General features: G+C 47.2%; 1 protein-coding gene across 5 annotated transcripts in view; it reads left to right on the top strand.

Moving 5' to 3' along the window:
- Window positions 1–6,773, top strand: part of KBTBD2 (kelch repeat and BTB domain containing 2) — a 29,840-nt gene extending 23,067 nt beyond the window's left edge. For all 5 annotated transcript variants that reach the window (XM_062178156.1, XM_062178160.1, XM_062178159.1 and 2 more), the window contains exon 4: window positions 1,936–6,773. In XM_062178156.1, the coding sequence (XP_062034140.1) occupies window positions 1,936–3,471 (1,536 nt within the window). In that variant the 3' untranslated portion in view covers window positions 3,472–6,773. The remainder of the gene's footprint in view (window positions 1–1,935) is intronic.
- Window positions 6,774–20,142: the final 13,369 nt, after the last annotated feature.

Raw genomic sequence — 20,142 nt, 5'->3', positions numbered from 1 at the left:
CTCAGCCCAAATATGAGGGTACTTCAGACAGCTGTGGAAAATGAAATAAAAAGGTAGGTTTATTGTGGTGCAAAAAATTTGGAAATCCATGCATAGGTTTTCTTCATAATATGAAGGACCCCCTTATATACAATTTCAAAAATTTTTTGCATCAAAAAAAACTTTTTTTATATTCTTTTTAAAGATTTTATTTATTTGACAGGTAGAGTTATAGGCAGTGAGAGAGAGAGACAGAGAAGGGTCTTCCTTCCATTGGTTTACTCCCCAAATGGCTGCCACGGCCGGCGCTGGGCCGGTCTGAAGCCAGGAGCCAGGTGCTTCTTCCTGGTCTCCCAGGCAGGTGCAGGTGCCCAAGGACTTGGGCCATCTTCTACTGCTATCCCAGGCCACAGCAGAGAGCTGAACTGGAAGAGGGGCAGCCGGGACTAGAACAGCGCCCATATGGCATGCTGGCGCCGCAGGCGGAGGATTAACTTTGTGCTCCATGGTGCCGACCCCTCAAAAGAAACTTTTAAAAAAGATTTGAGAGGCTGGTGCTGTGGTGCAGTGGGTTAAGCTGCTGTCTCCAGTGCCGGCATCCCCTGTGGGTGCTGGTTCAACACCCAGCTACTCCACTTCCAATCCAGCTTCCTGTTTATGTGCCTGGGAAGGAAGTGGAGGATGGCCCAAGTGTTTGGGCCCCTACACCCACATGAGAAACCAGAAAGAAGTTCCTGGCTTCTGTCTGGCCAGGTCTGGCCTTAGCCGGTGTAGCTATCTGGGGAGTAAACTAGCAGGTGGAAGATTCTGTCTCTGTTTTTTTCTCTGTAACTCTTTAAAATAAATAAAAAGTCTTGAAAAAAATTTTTTTTTAATTTGAAAGGCAAAATGACAGATATATCTTCTATCTACTGGCTTACTCCCCAAATGGCCACAACATCTGGGCCTGGCTAAAGCCATCCTGGTCTCCCACGTAGGCAGCAGGGACTTGAGAGTCTGCTTTTCTAGGCACATCAGCAGGAATCCACATCAGAAGTGGAGAAGCTGACTCTTAAATAGCTGGCTTAACCTACTCTGCCACACTGTCTGCTACAGAAACTTATTTTTTAATTCCATCCCGAACTTTGTGAAATTTCCTTGTATGTATCTAAAAAGGACAACTATAGTAATAGGGATCTGCTTACTATACCTATATCTTCTGTAAACTTAAATTTGTTGTGTTGGACATTTGGTATAGCAGTTAAGATGCTATGGATTTAGGGGCTGGTTCTTTGGTGGCGCGGCTGGCATCTAGTATGGGTGCTGGTTTGAGTCCCAGCTGCTACACTTCTGATCCAACTCTCTGCTATGGCCTAGGAAAGCAGTGGAGATGGCCCAAGTGCTTGGTCTCCTGCACCCATGTGGGAGACCTGGAAGAAACTCCAGGCTCCTAGCTTCAGCTCTGGCTGTTGTGGCCATTTGGGGAGTGAACCTGTGGATGAAAGGACCACCCTCAACCCCTGCTGGCTCTGTAACTCTGCCTTTCAAATAATCTTTTTTAAAAATGCTATGGATTTGACACTCGGTGTCAGCTCCTGACTCCTCTTTCCTGCTGATGCAAAATCTCGACAACCATTAGTGATGTGAGTGATTGTGTTCCTGCCACCCATGTGGAGACCTGGATTGTGGGAATTGGGGTGTGAAGCAGCAGATAGGAGCCAGAACATGCTCCTACTCTTGCTTGCTCACTCACTTGCTGTCTCTCAAATGGATACTTTTTTTAAACTAATAACTACCAGAATTAAAAGGGAGAACTGAATTGAATTCTCACCTCCTATCTTCGGCTTGACCCAGATCCTGCTGGTTGTAGGCATTTGGGGAGTGAACTGGGAGCATGTGCTCACAGACGCTCTTTCATTTCTCAATCAAAAATAATCTGTCCTGCCTTTATCAACCTTTTCCCTCTTCTTGTTTCAGGTGGAAGATGTGTTGCAACGTTGTCGAGAATATTTAATTAAAAAAATAAATGCCGAGAATTGTGTGCGATTGTTAAGTTTTGCTGATCTCTTCAGTTGTGAGGAATTAAAACAGAGTGCGAAAAGAATGGTGGAGCATAAGTTCACTGCTGTGTATCACCAGGAAGCGTTCATGCAGCTATCACATGACCTACTGATAGACATCCTCAGTAGTGACAATTTAAATGTAGAAAAGGAAGAAACAGTTCGAGAAGCTGCTATGCTGTGGCTAGAATACAACACAGAATCACGATCCCAGTATTTGTCTTCAGTTCTTAGCCAAATCAGAATTGATGCACTTTCAGAAGTAACCCAGAGAGCTTGGTTTCAAGGTTTGCCACCCAATGATAAGTCTGTGGTGGTTCAAGGTCTTTATAAGTCCATGCCGAAGTTTTTCAAACCAAGACTTGGGATGACTAAAGAGGAGATGATGATTTTCATTGAAGCATCTTCAGAAAATCCTTGTAGTCTTTACTCTTCTGTCTGTTACAGCCCCCAGGCAGAAAAAGTTTACAAGCTGTGTAGCCCGCCAGCTGATTTGCATAAGGTTGGGACTGTTGTAACCCCTGATAATGACATCTACATAGCAGGAGGTCAAGTTCCTCTTAAAAATACAAAAACGAATCATAGTAAAACAAGTAAACTTCAGACTGCCTTCAGAACTGTGAATTGCTTTTATTGGTTTGATGCACAGCAAAATACCTGGTTTCCAAAGACACCAATGCTTTTTGTCCGCATAAAACCATCTTTGGTTTGTTGTGAAGGCTACATCTATGCAATTGGAGGAGATAGTGTAGGTGGAGAACTTAATCGGAGGACCGTAGAAAGATACGACACTGAGAAGGATGAGTGGACCATGGTAAGCCCTTTGCCTTGTGCATGGCAGTGGAGTGCCGCTGTTGTGGTTCATGATTGCATTTATGTGATGACACTGAACCTCATGTACTGTTATTTTCCAAGGTCTGATTCGTGGGTAGAAATGGCCATGAGACAGACTAGCAGGTCCTTTGCTTCAGCTGCAGCTTTTGGTGATAAAATTTTCTATATTGGAGGATTGCATATTGCTACCAATTCTGGCATCAGACTCCCTTCTGGCACTGTAGATGGGTCTTCAGTAACTGTGGAAATATATGATGTGAATAAAAATGAGTGGAAAATGGCAGCCAACATCCCTGCTAAGAGGTACTCTGACCCCTGTGTTAGAGCTGTTGTGATCTCAAATTCTCTGTGTGTGTTTATGCGGGAAACACACTTAAATGAGCGAGCTAAGTATGTCACCTACCAATATGATGTAGAACTTGACCGGTGGTCTTTGCGACAACATATATCTGAACGTGTACTGTGGGACTTGGGCAGAGATTTTCGATGCACTGTGGGGAAGCTTTACCCGTCCTGCCTTGAAGAATCTCCATGGAAACCACCAACTTATCTTTTCTCACCAGACGGGACAGAGGAATTTGAACTGGATGGAGAAATGGTTGCACTGCCACCTGTATAGTTGGAGTTCAGGGAGTGCACGTCTGATTTATGTGCTTTGTCATTTGTTTGCTAAATGAGAGGCTATGAAAGGACTAAATATGAGTACATAAAAATCTATCTTTGATAAATTTTATTTTTATGCCCTACTTAATATTTGCATCAGTATAATATATATATCAGTGAGTCTTACAGAAAGATATGCTTCCATAATATGAAATAGGTTATTCAGTAATTGAGAAACTTTTACGTGTATCATGAGAGCATAAGAATCTGGATTATCTAACATTGTTAGCCCTGTGTATGTACAGTTCAAAAAGTTCACTTATAAAGTAGTTTCTTGTTCTTAGTGTGGTATATCACAAATTGTGCTGAGGTTATTTTAGTATGTGTATTTCATTCCTGTGCTTCTTTTCTGAAGTCTTGGATTACAGTTTTTCCAGTGTAATTAATTCAGCTGCACTTAACACTAACGTCCATGTTGGTATAGAGTTGTTGTCTAAATCCTGTCTATGGTTGAGGAAGATCTTCCATAGTTTTATGGTATTACACAGGGAACGCTATGACTGCAGGATCAGTCTTACTATCCTATTAGGTGCATGTATTCTCTTTCCACTAACTTATACTTGTCTATCTAGAATACAGGTTGTCCAGTCCACTGGTCATATACCAGGTTTGGACTTATGTTGCTGGGTTTGCAATAAGAATTGCTAGCCCCTCATTGTGCGGGTCTGTGTGGAGCTTTAATCAGTAAATGTCTCCACTCTGTATTACGTTAACATTGGCTCATGCATATAACTACCTGCTGCTGATGTAGTTCTCCATCTTAAAGATTTATAGTGGGTTTACCAGGTCATTACATCTTAATTTAATAACAAGCATTACTGTAGAGTGATTGTGTACAGGTTATCTGTTAGCTGTCAGGGTTTTTTTTTTTTTTAACCTGTTGTGTGTGTGTGTTGTGGGGGTAGGATTAGGAAGGTGAACTGTTCAGGAATTTTCTGCACAAGCTGTGCAGAAGAGCAGGTAACTCGCACTGCTCTGGCATTAATCCCAGGAACCACTAGCAGTAGTGGGGCGCCGCCAATTTAACATGCGCACAGGTGCTTCATGACAAACATTACTAGCATGGTCAACTGCATAATGTTCTGGCACTGTATTTTGAATGACATTAATTTATTAAATAAATTGTATATATTCAATATCTGTTAGTTTCGATTTTACCGTGTCAGCCTCACTAGTTGTAGGTGGTTTCTTCAGAATGTTCTTAGATACATATGTCTGCCTACATATGGTAGTATTCCCCCTTATTTGTAGTTTCATTTTTCTGTGGTTTCTTACCCACAATCAACAGGGGTCTGAAAAATATTAAAATGGTAAATTCCAAAACTAAACAATTCATTAATTCATAAGTTTTATGTTGCACAGTACTCTGAGTAACATGTCTCTCATGGTCCTGAATCCTCCCTTTGTCCAGCACACCATGCTGTAGAGGCCTGATGCCGCCCCAAGTCACTTACTGGCCATCTTGCTTATGAGATGGCATTTTGCAGTAGATGCAGACAACCATATGCACCTTTCATAGTATTGTTGATCTCTTGATCTCTTACTGTGCCTCATTTACAAGCTTTATCATAGATAAGCGTGTAGGAAAAAACAAATATAAAGGTTTGTACATTCAGTGGTTTCAGGGACCTACTGGGGGTTCTTAGAACACACCTCATGCAGACAGGAGTATAGGCTTCTCTTAATTCAATGGCTTTCAGCCCTGGTAGCAAACTAGAAATCCCTTTGTTGTACCTTTGAAAAGCTTGATACTTGAACCTCATCCAAAACAGGCCATGGACACCAGCTGTGGTGGGTGGATTCAGCCCTCTCTCTGACGCACTGCAGGTTGTTCTCTGGTGCATTCCCACATGAGTACCATTGGTTTAGGCCTTAAATATGAGAAAGATTGATCTTCAGTCATTAGCATCCCTAAAGCATGTCATTGATTATCTTTACATTTTATTTTTTTTTAATTTAAACTTTTTTTTCTAGCAAGCTCACATCTGCTGGTTTACTCCCCAAATGTCCATCACAGCTGGACTGAGGCCAAAGGCAGAAGCCAACAACCCAACCTCTTGAGCTATCACCATTACTTCCTAGGACCTACATTATTAGGAAGCTGAAGTCAAGAGCCAGAGCCAGGTAGTGAATTCAGGCACTCTGATGTTGGACAGGGACAACTTAACTCATCTTTACTACTAGACCAAACACCACCTCCCTTGTTTAAAGACAAACTCTGCACTGCCTACCGAATGAAGTCAGTTTTCTTAGCACATTTAAGGCCCTCTACTATTTTGCTTAAAATGACAACCTCATCTTACTGTTTTCCCATAAGCCTTAACTTACATTCAGGTTTCTTGCCATATTTTTTAATGCTACTCAGAATAATGTTTACATCCCAACTCCACCTGTGGCTGTTTTTTCTGTTGTTCAAGATCTTTTAAGTGAAAAAAAAAAACCAAAACAAAACTTTTTTTTAAAGATTTATTTATTAGAGTTACAGAGAGAGAGAGAGAAAGAGAGGTCTTCCGTCCGTTGGTTCACTCTCCAATTGGCCGCAATGGCCAGAGTTGTACCAATCCGAAGCCAGGAGCTTTCCCCGGATCTCCCACGTGGGTGCAGGGGCCCAAGGATTTGGACTATCTTCTGCTATCCCAGGCCATAGCAGAGAGCTGGATCGGAAGTGGGGCAGCCAGGATTAGAACCGACGCCCATATGAGATGCTGGTGTTTCAGGCCAGGGCTTTAACCTGTTGTGCCACAGCGCCGGTCCCAAGTCAAATGTTTCTGATTATCACCTCTTATATGTGCTAAAAAGTCCCTTCTCACATCCTTAGTACCTTCTGCCATAATGTTACCTGGTCAGGTGTTCATGTTGGTCTTAATGTACTTATAAAAATGATCGATGTTTTTGATCATTTTTGCTGTTGCTAATTTGTAACTGACAGAACTTAAACATTAAATGAATTTGCTTGTCATCTTCTCTCTAAACTTGGACTGCTGAGCATTGCTACCGAAAATCACATAATGGCACAGGTTGGCGCCTTGCTGTACTTTCTGGGTATTGTCCTCTGCTAGGTCCATCCTAACAGTTTGAAATTCGGGTCTCATTAAATCTTCACCCTCCCCACCCCTCTCCCTCCATAAGCAGATTGTTTCTGTTTCACAGGACAAACAACTATCCCTCACCAGATCTGCCTGCATCCGCCATTGCTGCTGCTTGTAGCCATAGAAGGAATACAAATGTTAAGAGTCTGTATTAAAAATTTCACCCTCTCCAGCCTTTTTATTTTTTTAAAAGATTTATTTATTTTACTTGAAAGAGTTACACAGAGAAGAGGAGGCAGAGAGAGAGATCTTTCATCCACTGGTTCGCTTCCCAATTGGCTGCAATGGCCAGAGCTGTGCTGATCTGGAGCCAGGAGCAAGGAGCTTCTTCCAAGTCTCCCACACGGGTCCAGGGGCCCAAGGACTTGAGCCATCTTCTACTGCTTTCCCAGGCCATAGCAGAGAGCTGGATAGAAAGTAGAGCAGCAGGGACTCAAACCGGTGTCCATATGGGATGCCGGCACTGCAGGCGGCAGCTTTACCCGCTGTGCTACAGCGCAGGCCCCCCAGCATTCTTAGAAACTGCTCTAAGATTCTACTGGCTCCCAAAGTTTATGGCATAGCAGGTAAAGCTTCCACCTGCATCCCATATGGGTGCCAGTTCAAGACCCTGCTGCTCTACTTCCTATCCAGCTCCTTGCTAATATCCTGGGAAAGCAGTGGAAGATAGCCTAAGTATTTGGGCTCTTGACACCCACATGGGAGACCTAGATGAAACTCCTACATTTGGCCATCTAAAGAGTACAGTTTTGCAAACACCATCACAATTCTAGAACATTTCCATGACCCCAAAACCCATTCCTTAGCCACTCAGCCTTCATTTCACCCCACAGTGTTCTTTGCTAAGTTCTCTGCTCATACTTCCTCCATATTGTAAGCAGATAATGTTTTCAAAAAGTTAATTTCATGCTGTGCTTACAATGTTTGTTACTCTTGGAATAAAACCCCAGGCTCTTGTCTGATTTACAAGGCTTTTAGAATTTATGTTTGCTTTTCTGGCCTAACTTCCTTCCCCTACCTCTTCACATACCACCGCATTGAATGTTTTAGTTACTTTAATGAGCCATATATTTCACATAGTTTTTTTCTTGCTTTAGATATTCTTGTCCTTTGGTTAATTGTTAGACAACCATACATTCTAATTTATGCCTGCTTTTCAGTCTCAAAAGTGTCCCTTTCTGGATGGTAAGTTATTTGGTGACAGTGTTACATCAGTTTATGCTTATGGTCACTTCCTCCAGGGGGCTTTTTAAAGCTTTAGAAAATTATTTTTACTATCTTGGATTCCCTTTATTTAGGTTGTAGATGCACCCCATATTACCTAACACCAAACTTTATTAATTACTTGTTTTGATTGTCTTCATGAGTGCTGTGAAGACATGGGCTTTGTTCTGTTCTGTTTTATATCCCCAACACTGCATGTCCAGCACATCGTAGGCATGCAACTGAACAAAACCTGTAAGTCACAAAGGGGATATAACTAGCAGTAGCATCACTCAGACCACTAACTTGAAATTGTGATTAGTACTAAAAGGTCTGACAGGATGAAAGGGCTCATCAAATAACATCAAATGAGTTAGAATTAAAAAACCAAACTTCTCAACATATAAAAAGCTCATAACCTAGTAGGATTTATTCCAGGAATGAAAAGTTGGTTTAACATTTGAAATCATATAATGTAACATACTAATAAAGCCATATGATGACAGAAAAATTACTTGATAAAATCCAAGACCTGGCCGGCACCGTGGCTTAACAGGCTAATCCTCCGCCTTGCGGCACCGGCACACTGGGTTCTAGTCCCGGTTGGGGCGCCGGATTCTGTCCCAGTTGCCCCTCTTCCAGGCCAGCTCTCTGCTATGGCCCGGGAAGGCAGTGGAGGATGGCCCAAGTGCTTCGACCCTGCACCCGCATGGGAGACCAGGAGAAGCACCTGGCTCCTGGCTTCGGATCAGCGAGATTCGCTGACCGCAGCGGCCATTGGAGGGTGAACCAATGGCAAAAAGGAAGACCTTTCTCTCTGTCTCTCTCTCTCACTATCCACTCTGCCTGTCAAAAAAAAAAAAAAAAAAAAAAAAATCCAAGACCTGTTTATGATAGAACTCATGAAGTTAGAAAAGGAAACTTTCTCAACCCTATAAAGAACATTTAGGCATATTACCTGCAGATTTTGCATAATAGTAAAGGATTAGAAACTTAAGATCACGAACTAGAAGAGAATCTCAGCTTTTGCCACTTATATTCAAAATTGGGTTGGAACACTTAGAGCAGTAAGGGAAGAAAAAGTCACATAGCTTAGAAGGAACTACTAGAACTTAAGATGTAGCAAGGTCACAAGATAACAAGATCAATATATAAAAGTAAAAAGCAGTATTATGCACTATCAACCATAGTAACAATGACATTTTAAAAAGCTTACTAGGGGCCGGCGCCATGGCTCAACAGGCTAATCATCCGCCTTGCTTCGCCGGCACACCGGGACCGGGACTGACATAGTGGGTGAAGCTGCCACCTGCTGCAGAGGCATTCCATATGGGCACCAGTTCAAGTCCCAGCTGCTCCACTTCCAATCCAGCTCCTTGCTAATGTGCCTGGGTAAGCAGAGGAGGATGGCCCAAGTATTTGGGCCCTGCTCCCACGTGGGAGACCCAGACGAAGCTCCTCTTCAGGCTTCCTGGCTTTGGATTGGCCCATCTGTCACAGCCATTTTGGGAGTGAACCAGCGGATGGAAGCTCTTTCTGTCTCTCCCCCTCTGGAACTCTTTCAAATAAATATTTTTAAGATTTATTTTATTTATTTGAAAGAGTTACAGAGAGAGGTCAAGACAGAGAGAGAGGTCTTCCATCTGCTGGTTCACTCCCCAGATGGCCGCAATGGCTGGAGCTGTGCTGATCAGAAGCCAGGAGCCAGGATCCTCTTCTGGGTCTCCCACGTGGGTGTAGGGGCCCAAGGACTTGGCTCATCTTCTACTGCTTACCCAGGCCATAGCAGAGAGCTGGATCGGAAGTGGAGCAGCCAGGTCTTGAACCAGCGCCCATATTGGATGCCGGTGCTTCAGGCCAGGGCGTTAACCTGCTGTGCCACAGCGCATCCCCCCCCCCCCCAATATTTTTAAAATGTATTCACAGGGGCCGTGTTTGACAGTGGATAAAACTGCTGCTTGAGATGCCAGCATCCCATATTTGAGTGCCTGGTTCAAGTACTGGCTACTCTTTCCTGTCCAGCTCCCCGCTAATGAGCCTGGAAAGCAGCAGATAATGGTGTTTGCATTCCTGTTACCTACATGGAAGACCTGGATGGTGTTCTCACCTCATAGCTTTGGTCTGCCCCAGACTTGGCTGTTGCAGCCATTTGGGGAGTGAACCAGTGATGATATTTTTTTCTGTCTCCATGTCACTTTCTTTCAAATAAGTAAAAAATCTTTCTTAAAAAATGTATTCATGAGGCTGTTATTCCTTACAATACTATTTGCAGTAGCAAAAAGAACTGTAATGAGACAACTGTTGTGGCACAGTTCACTCCCCAGATGGCTGCAGCAGCCAGTACTGAGCCAGGCTAAAGCCAAAAGACTCAGGAACTACATCTGGGTCCGCAGGTGGGTGGCAGGGACCCAAGCAGCTGGACCATCTGCTGTCTTCCCAGCCACATTAGCAGGAAGCTGGATTGCAAGCAGAGCAGGCATTTCAAAATGGGATGCCAGCGTTGTAAGTGCTGGCTTAACCTACTGTCACAACTCCAGCCCCCAAATAAACATCTTAATTCCATTTTCCATGAACTTTTGAAGTCCTCTTGTAGAAGAGGATAAGTAAGACCCTGTAGTCTGGGGCTGGCATTGTGGTGTAGCAGGTTCAGCTACGGGATACCAGTTCACATGCTGGATGCTCCACTTCCAATCCAGCTCCCTGCTGATGGCCTGGGAAAACAGTGGAAAATGACTCAAGGGCTTGGGCCTCTGCCACCCATGTGGGAGACCTGGAAGAAGCTCCTGGCTTCCGTCTGGCCCAGCTGGCCATTGCAGCCATTTGGGGAGTGAACCAGTGAATGGAAGATCTCCCTCTTTCTGTAACTCTGCCTTACAAATAAAATAAAATAAATATTAAAAATAAAAAATCCTGTAGTCTTGAACTTGCATGACAATTTAAAAAAATTATTTATTTGAAAGAGTTACAGAGAGAGAGGCAGAGACAGAAAGAAATCTACTGGTTCATTCCCCAAATGGCTGGGGCTGAGCGAGGCCAAAGCCAGGAGCCAGGAGCTCCCAAGCACTCAGGCCATCTTCCACTGCTTTTGCAGGTGCGATAGCAGGGAGCCAGATCAGAAGTAGAGCAATCTGGACTCGAACCTGTAGAGTCTCAGGCAGCTGCTTAACCCACTGCACCACAACCCTGGCTCCAAGTGTAGCATGTTTGTGTATGAAGTCATAATATATATTTATCTTACAACATATTTCTACTGAAGAGGCCTAGAAACCATCATGAAGTCTATGGGATTGCACTTTCTTGCCCCTGGATAACAGTCTTACAGAGAGATAAGAGAGCATGCTTCCATCTGCTGGTTCATTCCCCAAGCGGCTGCAATGGCTAGAGCTGGACCATACTGAAGCAAGGAGCTTTTTCTGGTCTCCCACATGAATGTAGGGGCCCAAGGATTCGAGCGATCTTCCACTGCTTCCTCAGGCACATTAGCAGGGAGCTGGATCAGAACTGGAGCAGCCAGGACTTGAACCGGCACCCATATGGATGCTGGTGTCACAGGTGGCGGCTTTACCTGCTACACCACAACACTGGCCCTTGGATAACAGTCTTGAGATAGGATTTCCCACAAAGTAACCAAGAATTCCAGATGTGGGGACAAGAAATGCACAAAGGAGCCTAGAATCAATCTTACATCAGACATAGACATCCAGGAGCTGTCAGACTCTGAGTCATGTCAAAAGACTTGAGAAGTGAAGTCACCAGCGAGAACCATTGGTGAGAGGCAGGCATTTGGCACAGTGGTTCAGATGCCACTTGAGGAAACCTGCATCCTGTATCAGGGCCTGGATTTGAGTCCCACCTCCCTACTCACCACATCCTCGAAGGCAGCAGATGACGATTCAAGTAGCTGAGTCTCTGTCACCCACGTGGGAGCCAGATGGAGCTCTGGGTTCCTGATTTCAGCCTGGCTCAGCCCTTGCTGTTGGAGGCATATGAGGAATGAAACAGTAGATAGGAGATCTGTTTTTCAAGTAAATATATATATATATATTTTTTTTTTGACCGGCAGAGTTAGACAGTGAGAGAGAGAGACGGAGAGAAAGGTCTTCCTTCTGTTGGCTCACTCCTCAAATGGCCGCTATGGCCGACGTGCTGCACCAATCTGAAGCCAGGAGCTAGGTGCTTCCTCCTGGTTTCCCTTGCGGGTGCAGGGGCCCAAGGACTTGGGCCATCCTCCATTGCACTCCCGGGCCACAGCAGAGAGCTGGACTGGAAGAGGAGCAACCGGGACTAGAACCCGGAGTGCTGGTGCCACAGGCAGAGGATTAGCCTAGTGAACTGCAGCACCGGCTCAAATAAATAATTTTTTTTTTTTTTTGACAGGCAGAGTGGACAGTGAGAGAGAGACAGAGAGAAAGGTCTTCCTTTTGCCATTGGTTCACCCTCCAATGGCCGCCGCAGTAGGCGCGCTGCGGCCGGCGCACCGCACTGATCCGATGGCAGGAGCCAGGTGCTTCTCCTGGTCTACCATGGGGTGCAGGGCCCAAGCACTTGGGCCATCCTCCACTGCACTCCCTGGCCACAGCAGAGAGCTGGCCTGGAAGAGGGGCAACCGGGACAGGATTGGTGCCCTGACCAGGACTAGAACCCGGTGTGCCAGCGCTGCAAGGCGGAGGATTAGCCTAGTGAGCCGCGGCGCCGGCCTCAAATAAATAAATTTTTAAAAGACCCAGTAGTCAAAGAGAAGATAACAGTAACTCCACTGGTTTGGAATATATAAAATATGTTTGATCCTCGAGTTCATGTTTAATTTTTCTTTACTTATTTATTGAAGAGACAGAGAAAGAGGGGGAGAGCTCCCATTTGCTGATTAACTACCCAAATGTCTGGAACTGCCGGGGCTAGGGGAGGCCAAAATCGGCAGCTGGGAATTCAGGCCAGTCTCCCACGTGTTGGCCAGACGCTAATTACTGCAGCTGACACTTTTGCCATTAGGAAGCTGGAGTTAGGAGACGGATTCAGGTATTGAACCAAGTCTTGAGATCATTTTTTAAATCCACGAATACCCTTATGAGAGAATAGTGAGCCAACCCACTTTTTAAAAAAAACTATTGGAAAGGTAGAATGAGAGCGAGTGCTTGCATTCACTGGTTCACTTCCCAGATGGACACAATGACCAGGGGGCTGAGTGAGGCCGAAGCTAGAAGAAGCCTGGAACTCCATCCATGTGTCCCCATGGGTGGCAGGGGCTCAGGTGTTTGGGCCATCTTCTGCAGCTCTCCCAGGTCTATTAGGAGGGAGCTGGGTTGGAAGAGGAGCAGTGGGACTTTAACCACCACCCCAGTGGGATACAAGCATCCCAGGTGGCAGCTTAACATGCTATGCCACAATGAGGGCCCCTCAACCCACTTTTAAAGCTACTAAATAATTTCTTCCTGTTTTTTAAATACAAACTGAATCACAAGATAACAAAATCACACAGGGTTTTTTCTTGACAACCTAATCCAGCTAATAAAGAGATTATCCTTATTTCTCATTCCATGAGGCTCTAGGCATCAATGCCTATTAACATATAAAATTATATATTTAATGTATATAATTATATATTTAATATAAGTATATGCCTACTATAATGTAAAAAAAGAGACAAGTGACACTGTGTCAGAATTTCACATTATCTACAGTGTAATCTTGCCTCCCTCGTGGGAATCAACTCTGTATCTGATCAAATCTCTACACCTACCTACCAATTTATGAAACTAAGACATCAGAAGAACATGTTAAATTACGCTAAGTGGATATAACAGCAAAATCCAGATTTCTGAAACTGTACAAGTGACTTTATCTTCAATAAAATAGGAAAACAAAGGAATGAAAGGGGAAACTATAGAGACTGAAATGAGTTATCAACCAATGGTAGTGCATACATTTTATTTTGGCCATAATTTAAATGAATAAATGAAAACTATGACTCCACATAAAAACTTGTAGGCAAATGTTGGAGTAGCATTTGTCTTATCCGTATGATGGAATATCATTCAGTGTCAAAAAGGAGTGATGTATTAATGTGTGCTACAACATGGACCAACCTTGAAAACAAGAAGTCAGAGGGCCAGTGCTGTGGCATAGTGGGCAAAGCTGCTACCTGCAGTGCCGGCATCCCATATGGGCATTGGTTCCCGTCCTGGCTGCTCCACTTCTGATCTGGCTCCGTACTGGTGCACCTGGGAAAGCGGTAGAAGATGGCCTAAGTGCTTGGGCCTTGCACCCATGTGGGAGACCCAGAAGAAGCTCCTAGCTCCTGGCTTTGGATTGGTCCAGCTGTGGCCTTTGCAGCCATCTAGGGAGTGAACCAGCAGATGGAAGACCTCTTTCTCTGTCTCTGTCTCTCCCTCTCTGTAACTCTGCCTTTCAAACAAATAAAATAAAAATCTTAAAAAAAAAATAAAGCACCAAATGCATGATTCCATTTATTTGAAATATCCAGAATGGGCAAATAACATAGGAATAGGAAGCATATTAAGTGGTTGCCAGAGGCTTGAGGGAATATGGGAAATGAATGCTAATGGGTACAGAGTTTCTTTTTTCAGTGCTAGAATTACATAGTGGTGATGGTCATATGGAATCAAATATATTTATTTATTTATTTTTAAAGTTACAGAGTCAGAAGCCGGGGTGGGGGGGGGGGGGAGTCCTCCATCTGCTTGTTCATTCCCCAGATTGCCACAATGGCCAGAGCTATGCTAAACCGAAGTCAGGAGCCAGAAGCTTCCTCTGGGATGCAGGGGCCCAAGGACTTGGGCCATCTTCTACTGCTTTCCTAGGCCATAGCAGAGAGCTGGATTGGAAGTGGAGCAGCCGGGACTCAAAATGGCACCCACATGGGATGCAGGCACTGCAGGCAGCGGCTTTACCCACTATGCCACAGCACTGGCCCCAAATCTATCTATTTTCAAAGACTGATATTATTTATTTGAAAGAGTTATAGAGAGAGAAGGGGAGAAGAGAAATCTTCCATTTGCTGGTTCACTCCCCAGTTAGCCACAACAGCCAAGGCTGGACCATACCAAAGCCAGGAGCTTCATCCATGTCTCCCACATTAGTGCAGGGGCCCAAATACTTGGGCCATCTTCTGCTGCTTTCCCAGGCAAGTTCGCAGGGAGCTGGATTGGAAGTGGAGCAGCTGGCACTTGAACCAGCGCCCACGTGGGATGCCACTGCTGCAGAAGGTGGATTAACCTAGTATGCCACAGGCCAGTCCCAATCACCTGCTCTTGAGGGAGCCAGATGTCATATCTTACGTAGCCCTTCCATGTGTCAAGGAACCAGGGCCTTCCTAGGCCCAGTGTTAACTTGCCAGGCACGCGATGGACGGCCTTGCAAGTGGCTTCGCTAGTCTCAGTCAAGTCCAGACTGCAGGTTTCAGACAGCACCTCCCACGCAGCCTACTCAGAGACCCTGAGCCCGCCTCTCGACCCACAGAGCCTGAGATCATAAATGGTATCGTTTTAAACAGCTGAGATTCAGGCTCATTTATTATGCGGCCATAGACAGCTAAGCAGAGATGCTGTCTATGGGAAATGCTTTCCCATAGATGCATAGATCCCAGAGATGCTTTCTAGGGGAAACGTTGATGACAAGCAGGATCCCTCGTGATCTTACTGTCTCCCCATCAACTGGGGATCATTAACAAAGGAGAAAAAAAAATACCCAGGAACTCCACGGTGCTGACAGCAAGCAGCATCCCGGAGCAGGGACCAGCATGGGGCAGACGTGCACATCAGGCCTCGGATGTGAACCCTGAGACACACAATGTGAGCCATTCGGTGCTGCCTTGAGTCTAATCACAAGGAAACATCAGACAAACCCATTAGAGAAGAAGGAAGCCATTCTTCCGAGGATCTAGGTCATAAAGGATAAAGACGGCGAGAGTGCTCCCCAGGGGCTCGTACCTGACCTAAAACCATGTCTGTGCTGGAGGGAGCAGAAACGCTGCGAAGACATTACTGGGTCACTCCACAGAATTGGGACGTAAACGGTGGAGTAGACAAAACAGCTGAATCAATGCTGCACTTGCTGACTGTGCCTGGGTTAGAAGAGAGATCCTTCTTCTTAGGAACCGGTCCATCAAGCATGTACAGGTACAGGGTCATGGCGTACGTAACACATTCCCAAGTGACTTAGAGTAGAAGTGTGTGTGGAAGGGGAGAGAGGGAGACAGAGAACTAACGAACAAGGCAAGTGGGGGATAAAATATAAATGACAGTGAACCTGAGTGAAGGGTAATAGCTACTCTTTTTCCTATTTTTTAAAAAAGATTTATTTGAAAGGTAGAGCGTGAGAGAGAGATAGAGGGAGGGGGAAGGGGAGAGGGAGAGGAAGGGAGGGAAGGAGGCAGGGAGAGAGAATCTTTCATCCACTGGTCCATTCTCCAAACAGCGGCAACAGCCAGGGCTGGGCCAGGATGCAACCAGGAGCCAGGACCTCCATCAGGGCCTCCCACGTGAGTGGCAGGGGCCCAGATACTCAGGCCGTCACCCACTGCCTTCTCAGGTGCATTGTCAGGAAGCTGGATTGGAAGCAGAGTAGCCGAGACTTGAACCAACACTCTGATATGGGCTACGTGGCCTGCAGGCTGCAGCTTAACCACTGCACCACAACACCTGGCCCTGGCCATAACACACATTATTCACTCATCTGTCATCTCTTGATGGATACCAGTTGCTCTCACCTCTTGGCTGTTTTGAAAAATGCTGCTATGAACATGGGTATACACATATCTATTTCAACTGATTTTTTTTTTTTTGCATTTTTAAAGAAAGTTACATGGTCATTTTATTTCCTGCTGAGATTTAGTTTTTTAATTGGCTATTAAGGGAACCATGATAACACTTTAATTGATAAGACACGAATACAGCTAAGCTCCAGTGCGACCCACGTGGCTGTCTTCTGTTGCAGGCAGTCGAGACTAGAAACGCTGGTTTAGATTGTGGATGCTGGGCAAGCACAGGGAGAATGGATAGGGTTTGGTCAAGTTCACGGGAAAGGGCATAGGAGCCCGGATTCACCTCTGGAACGAAGGCCTCCCCTTTGGAGACAGAACTTTCTCTTCCAGTGAGCCCGCTCTTGCTGCTGCCCAGCTAGCTTCTCCGCACGCGTCAGAGCTCCCGGCCTCTTTGCTAGAGGCTTATGTAATTCTGCAGATCCCCGCCGTGGGGCTCTTCCTGCCTGGACAGGACCGTCTGGAGCTGCTCAATTTCCAGATGAGAGCTGTTTGTTCTGGATCAGACTTAACGTGGTCGGCTGAATTCTCCGGGGCACGGCGAGTTTTTCTTACCCTTGGCCTACTTTCTGTGCTTCTCCATTTCCTTTCACAGCTCACCAAGTGCTTGGTGTGACAGACGTGGAAAGCAGGGCTTCCGGTGTCTCCTTAGCTGTTCAGTCATGTCAGTGTGTCGGCGACTGGGGGCTTCTTTGAAAGCCGTACCCACAGATCGCGCCAGTGCAAAGGAACACTGTGTTTATGTCACGATATTCATCCAGTGCATGCTGTGTGCCAGGCTTCCTCTCCTCACAGCTCTTTTTTTTTTTTTTTAAGATTTATTTATTTATTTGAAAGTCAACACACAGAGAGAAGGAGAGGCAGAGAGAGAGAGAGAGAGAGAGAGAGAGAGAGAGAGAGGTGTCTTCCATCCGCTGGTTCACTCCCCAATCAGCCACAACAGCTGGAGCTGATCCAATCCGAAGCCAGGAGCCAGGAGCTTCTTCCAGGTCTCCCACGTGGGTGCAGGGGCCCAAGGACTTGGGCCAGCTTCTACTGCTTTCCCAGGGTACAGCAGAGAGCTGGATCGGAAGTGGAGCAGCCAGGACTTGAATCAGCAGCCATATGGGATGCTGGCACTGCAGGTGGTGGCTTCACCTGCTACGCCACAATGCTGGTGCCATATGGCTCATGTCAAAACCAGGAAGTTACCCCAGAGCTATAGTGATGGCGATGGAGAAATTCGAGGGTGCTTCAAAAAGTTCCTGGACAGGTGAGTGTTTGCTAGGGCAGCTAGGATGCCTCTGGGACACCTACACCCCAGGCTGGAGTGCGTGGTTTGAGTCCGGCTCCTCTCCCGATTCCAGCTTCCTGACAACGCTCACTCTGGGAGGCAGCAGGTGGTGGCCTGGGTCCCTGCCACCCAGGAGGGAGGTGTGGATTGAGTTCTAATCTTCTGTTTTTTCCAGTTAAAAATGGAGCAAAAAAACTCTGATATTCATGCTTAGAAGTGGTAGTCTTCAAAAGGTTCATGAAGAATGCCTATTGTGGAAAAACTACACCTAGATGCCTGGATGTTTTTGTAGCAAAACAGACTTAGCCTTTCATTCTGTTTTTCTGAGAACTCTTGGCAGTGCCCTCGGCCTCAGCGCCCAGCAACGTAGGACAGCACGGGCCTTGCTGAAAAGGCCCCGAGGCCCCCGGCTTGGACCCCATCCTCTCCCCGGCCCCAAAGGCAACCACTGGAGAGAAGAAAACCACCCTAATGCATCAGCTCACTCGTCCATGTTCTCACAGCGACGTGAGAAGACCCACACAGACGACCCGGGAAGGAGACAGAGACATGAGCAGGGCTGTTCCCGGGGCGCCGGGCTGCTTTCTGCAGTCTCCTGTCTCCCCACACTCAGTCCCCTGTCGCTTGTTCCCAATTTCTCACGATTGGGAACGATGGCACGGCAGAGAACTTGAGGCGCACAGCTTCTTGTGGTGGGTTACTTCTTCCTTAATAGCAAGTGGAGTTCAGGCTTTGGAGTGAGACACTCTCCCCCAAGGCCATGTCTGCAGGGCCATTCGAACATCGCTGCCCTACTCACCGCTCTCCTAGGATGGGAGGGGAAAGACCCAGGGTGCGAGGAGGGCCCACTTCCTCTGGGGTAGGGCTTGGAGCAAAGTGCTTCTATTCTACCAAAGACCCTGGAGACACAGGTGCATCGCCTTTATTCAATCCAGGACAGAGGCACAGAGAGGTCTTCCCCGAAACTTGCTCAAGCACACAACAACGCGGGACTGCTCTGCCTTCACCTTTTGGGGTTCTCGATGTCCAGAGAGCCTCCTCCAGGAAGCCAGGGAAGTGGAGGCAGTGACTGGTCCCCCTGCCTGAGGGTGGAGGCTGAGGTTGGGCTTGGCTTCCTCTCCTTTTCCCTGCCCTGGCCTTGCACCCCGCCGCCTCCCCTCTGCTTACCAGGCTCCGCAGCTCTCCTCAGCTCCTCCTGCCCAGCAGGCCCGGCGGGCGGCAGCGCCTGGCTTCGGCCTCCCTGCGGCCCCTCTGTTGTCGCTCCGGCCCCCGCCTTCCCGTCTCTGCCCTGCACAGGCCACCGCACATAGCGGCCTCCCCATGCCCGCTGCCTGCTGCCCGCTGCGCAGTGCCTACAGCCCTGGCGCTCCCGCGTTTTCGGGAAGGCCCCTGGCTGGAGCCGGGGCAGGGCTGGCCTCCCGGGAGAAGGGGAGCTGGGGAAGAGCAATTTGCCAACTGAGGACCAGCTGGGTGTCGTTTGCACCACAGCGGGAGTTGGGTCCCCATGGGTCAGGTGACTGCGTTTTTACCTAAAGTGAGCCTTGCACGCAGCGAGCAGTGAAAACCCTCTCCCCTGCAAGTCCTGATTTCCTGGCTGGGAGCAGGCGGAGAGGTGAAGGGGCCCGCGGGGCCGGGGCGGATGGAACTGAGGCTCGTGCCCAGGGCGCGCACGTGCGCAACTTTCCCGGCACACCCTGCGCGCCCGGTTCCTGTCTCTCGCCGAGCTCCAGCCCCCTGGCCGGGACCTCAAGCAGCTGTAGCCCATCAGGGCCTGCGAGGATGATGAAGGAGTTCAGGAAGGTCCAGCCCCAGAGATGCTGAGCGCTTCCAACCGCGGGTACTTGGAGACCGGTCAGTACCAAGAGAGCTTTCTCTGCGCTCCACGGGTCTGCCCAGGGACAGACCCTGCAGAGCAGCCAACGTGTCCCACACCCTTACCGGGGATGTCCTCGGCCAGGGCACACTCAGTCCCAGGAGACTCACAGGGGAGGGGACTGCCAGCCACACCCCGCGTAGGCAGACGCTGGCTGTAGCGTTTACTGTCCCCTGAGTTGCCAGGGCCCCTGCCCCGTCCCCTCAGCCTCTAGCTCTCCCCGGTTTCCAGCTCATCTGCTGGAACGCCCTGTGCACGTGGTCGCTTTGTGCACTTTTCCTCCTGCGAATCCACCTGCTGTCAGATTGTTCCACGGCCTCAGGTATGGAGCCTGTGAGGGCAGAGGGAAGGTCTTCCGCTCCTCCCAGCAGCCAACAAGGACTGAGGCCTCACGCTGTGTGCCGCAGGCAAAA

This window comes from Lepus europaeus, chromosome 20 (genome assembly GCF_033115175.1).
Source record: "Lepus europaeus isolate LE1 chromosome 20, mLepTim1.pri, whole genome shotgun sequence".
NCBI classification, from domain to species: domain Eukaryota; kingdom Metazoa; phylum Chordata; class Mammalia; order Lagomorpha; family Leporidae; genus Lepus; species Lepus europaeus.
This window is presented reverse-complemented; position numbering and strand designations above follow the sequence as displayed.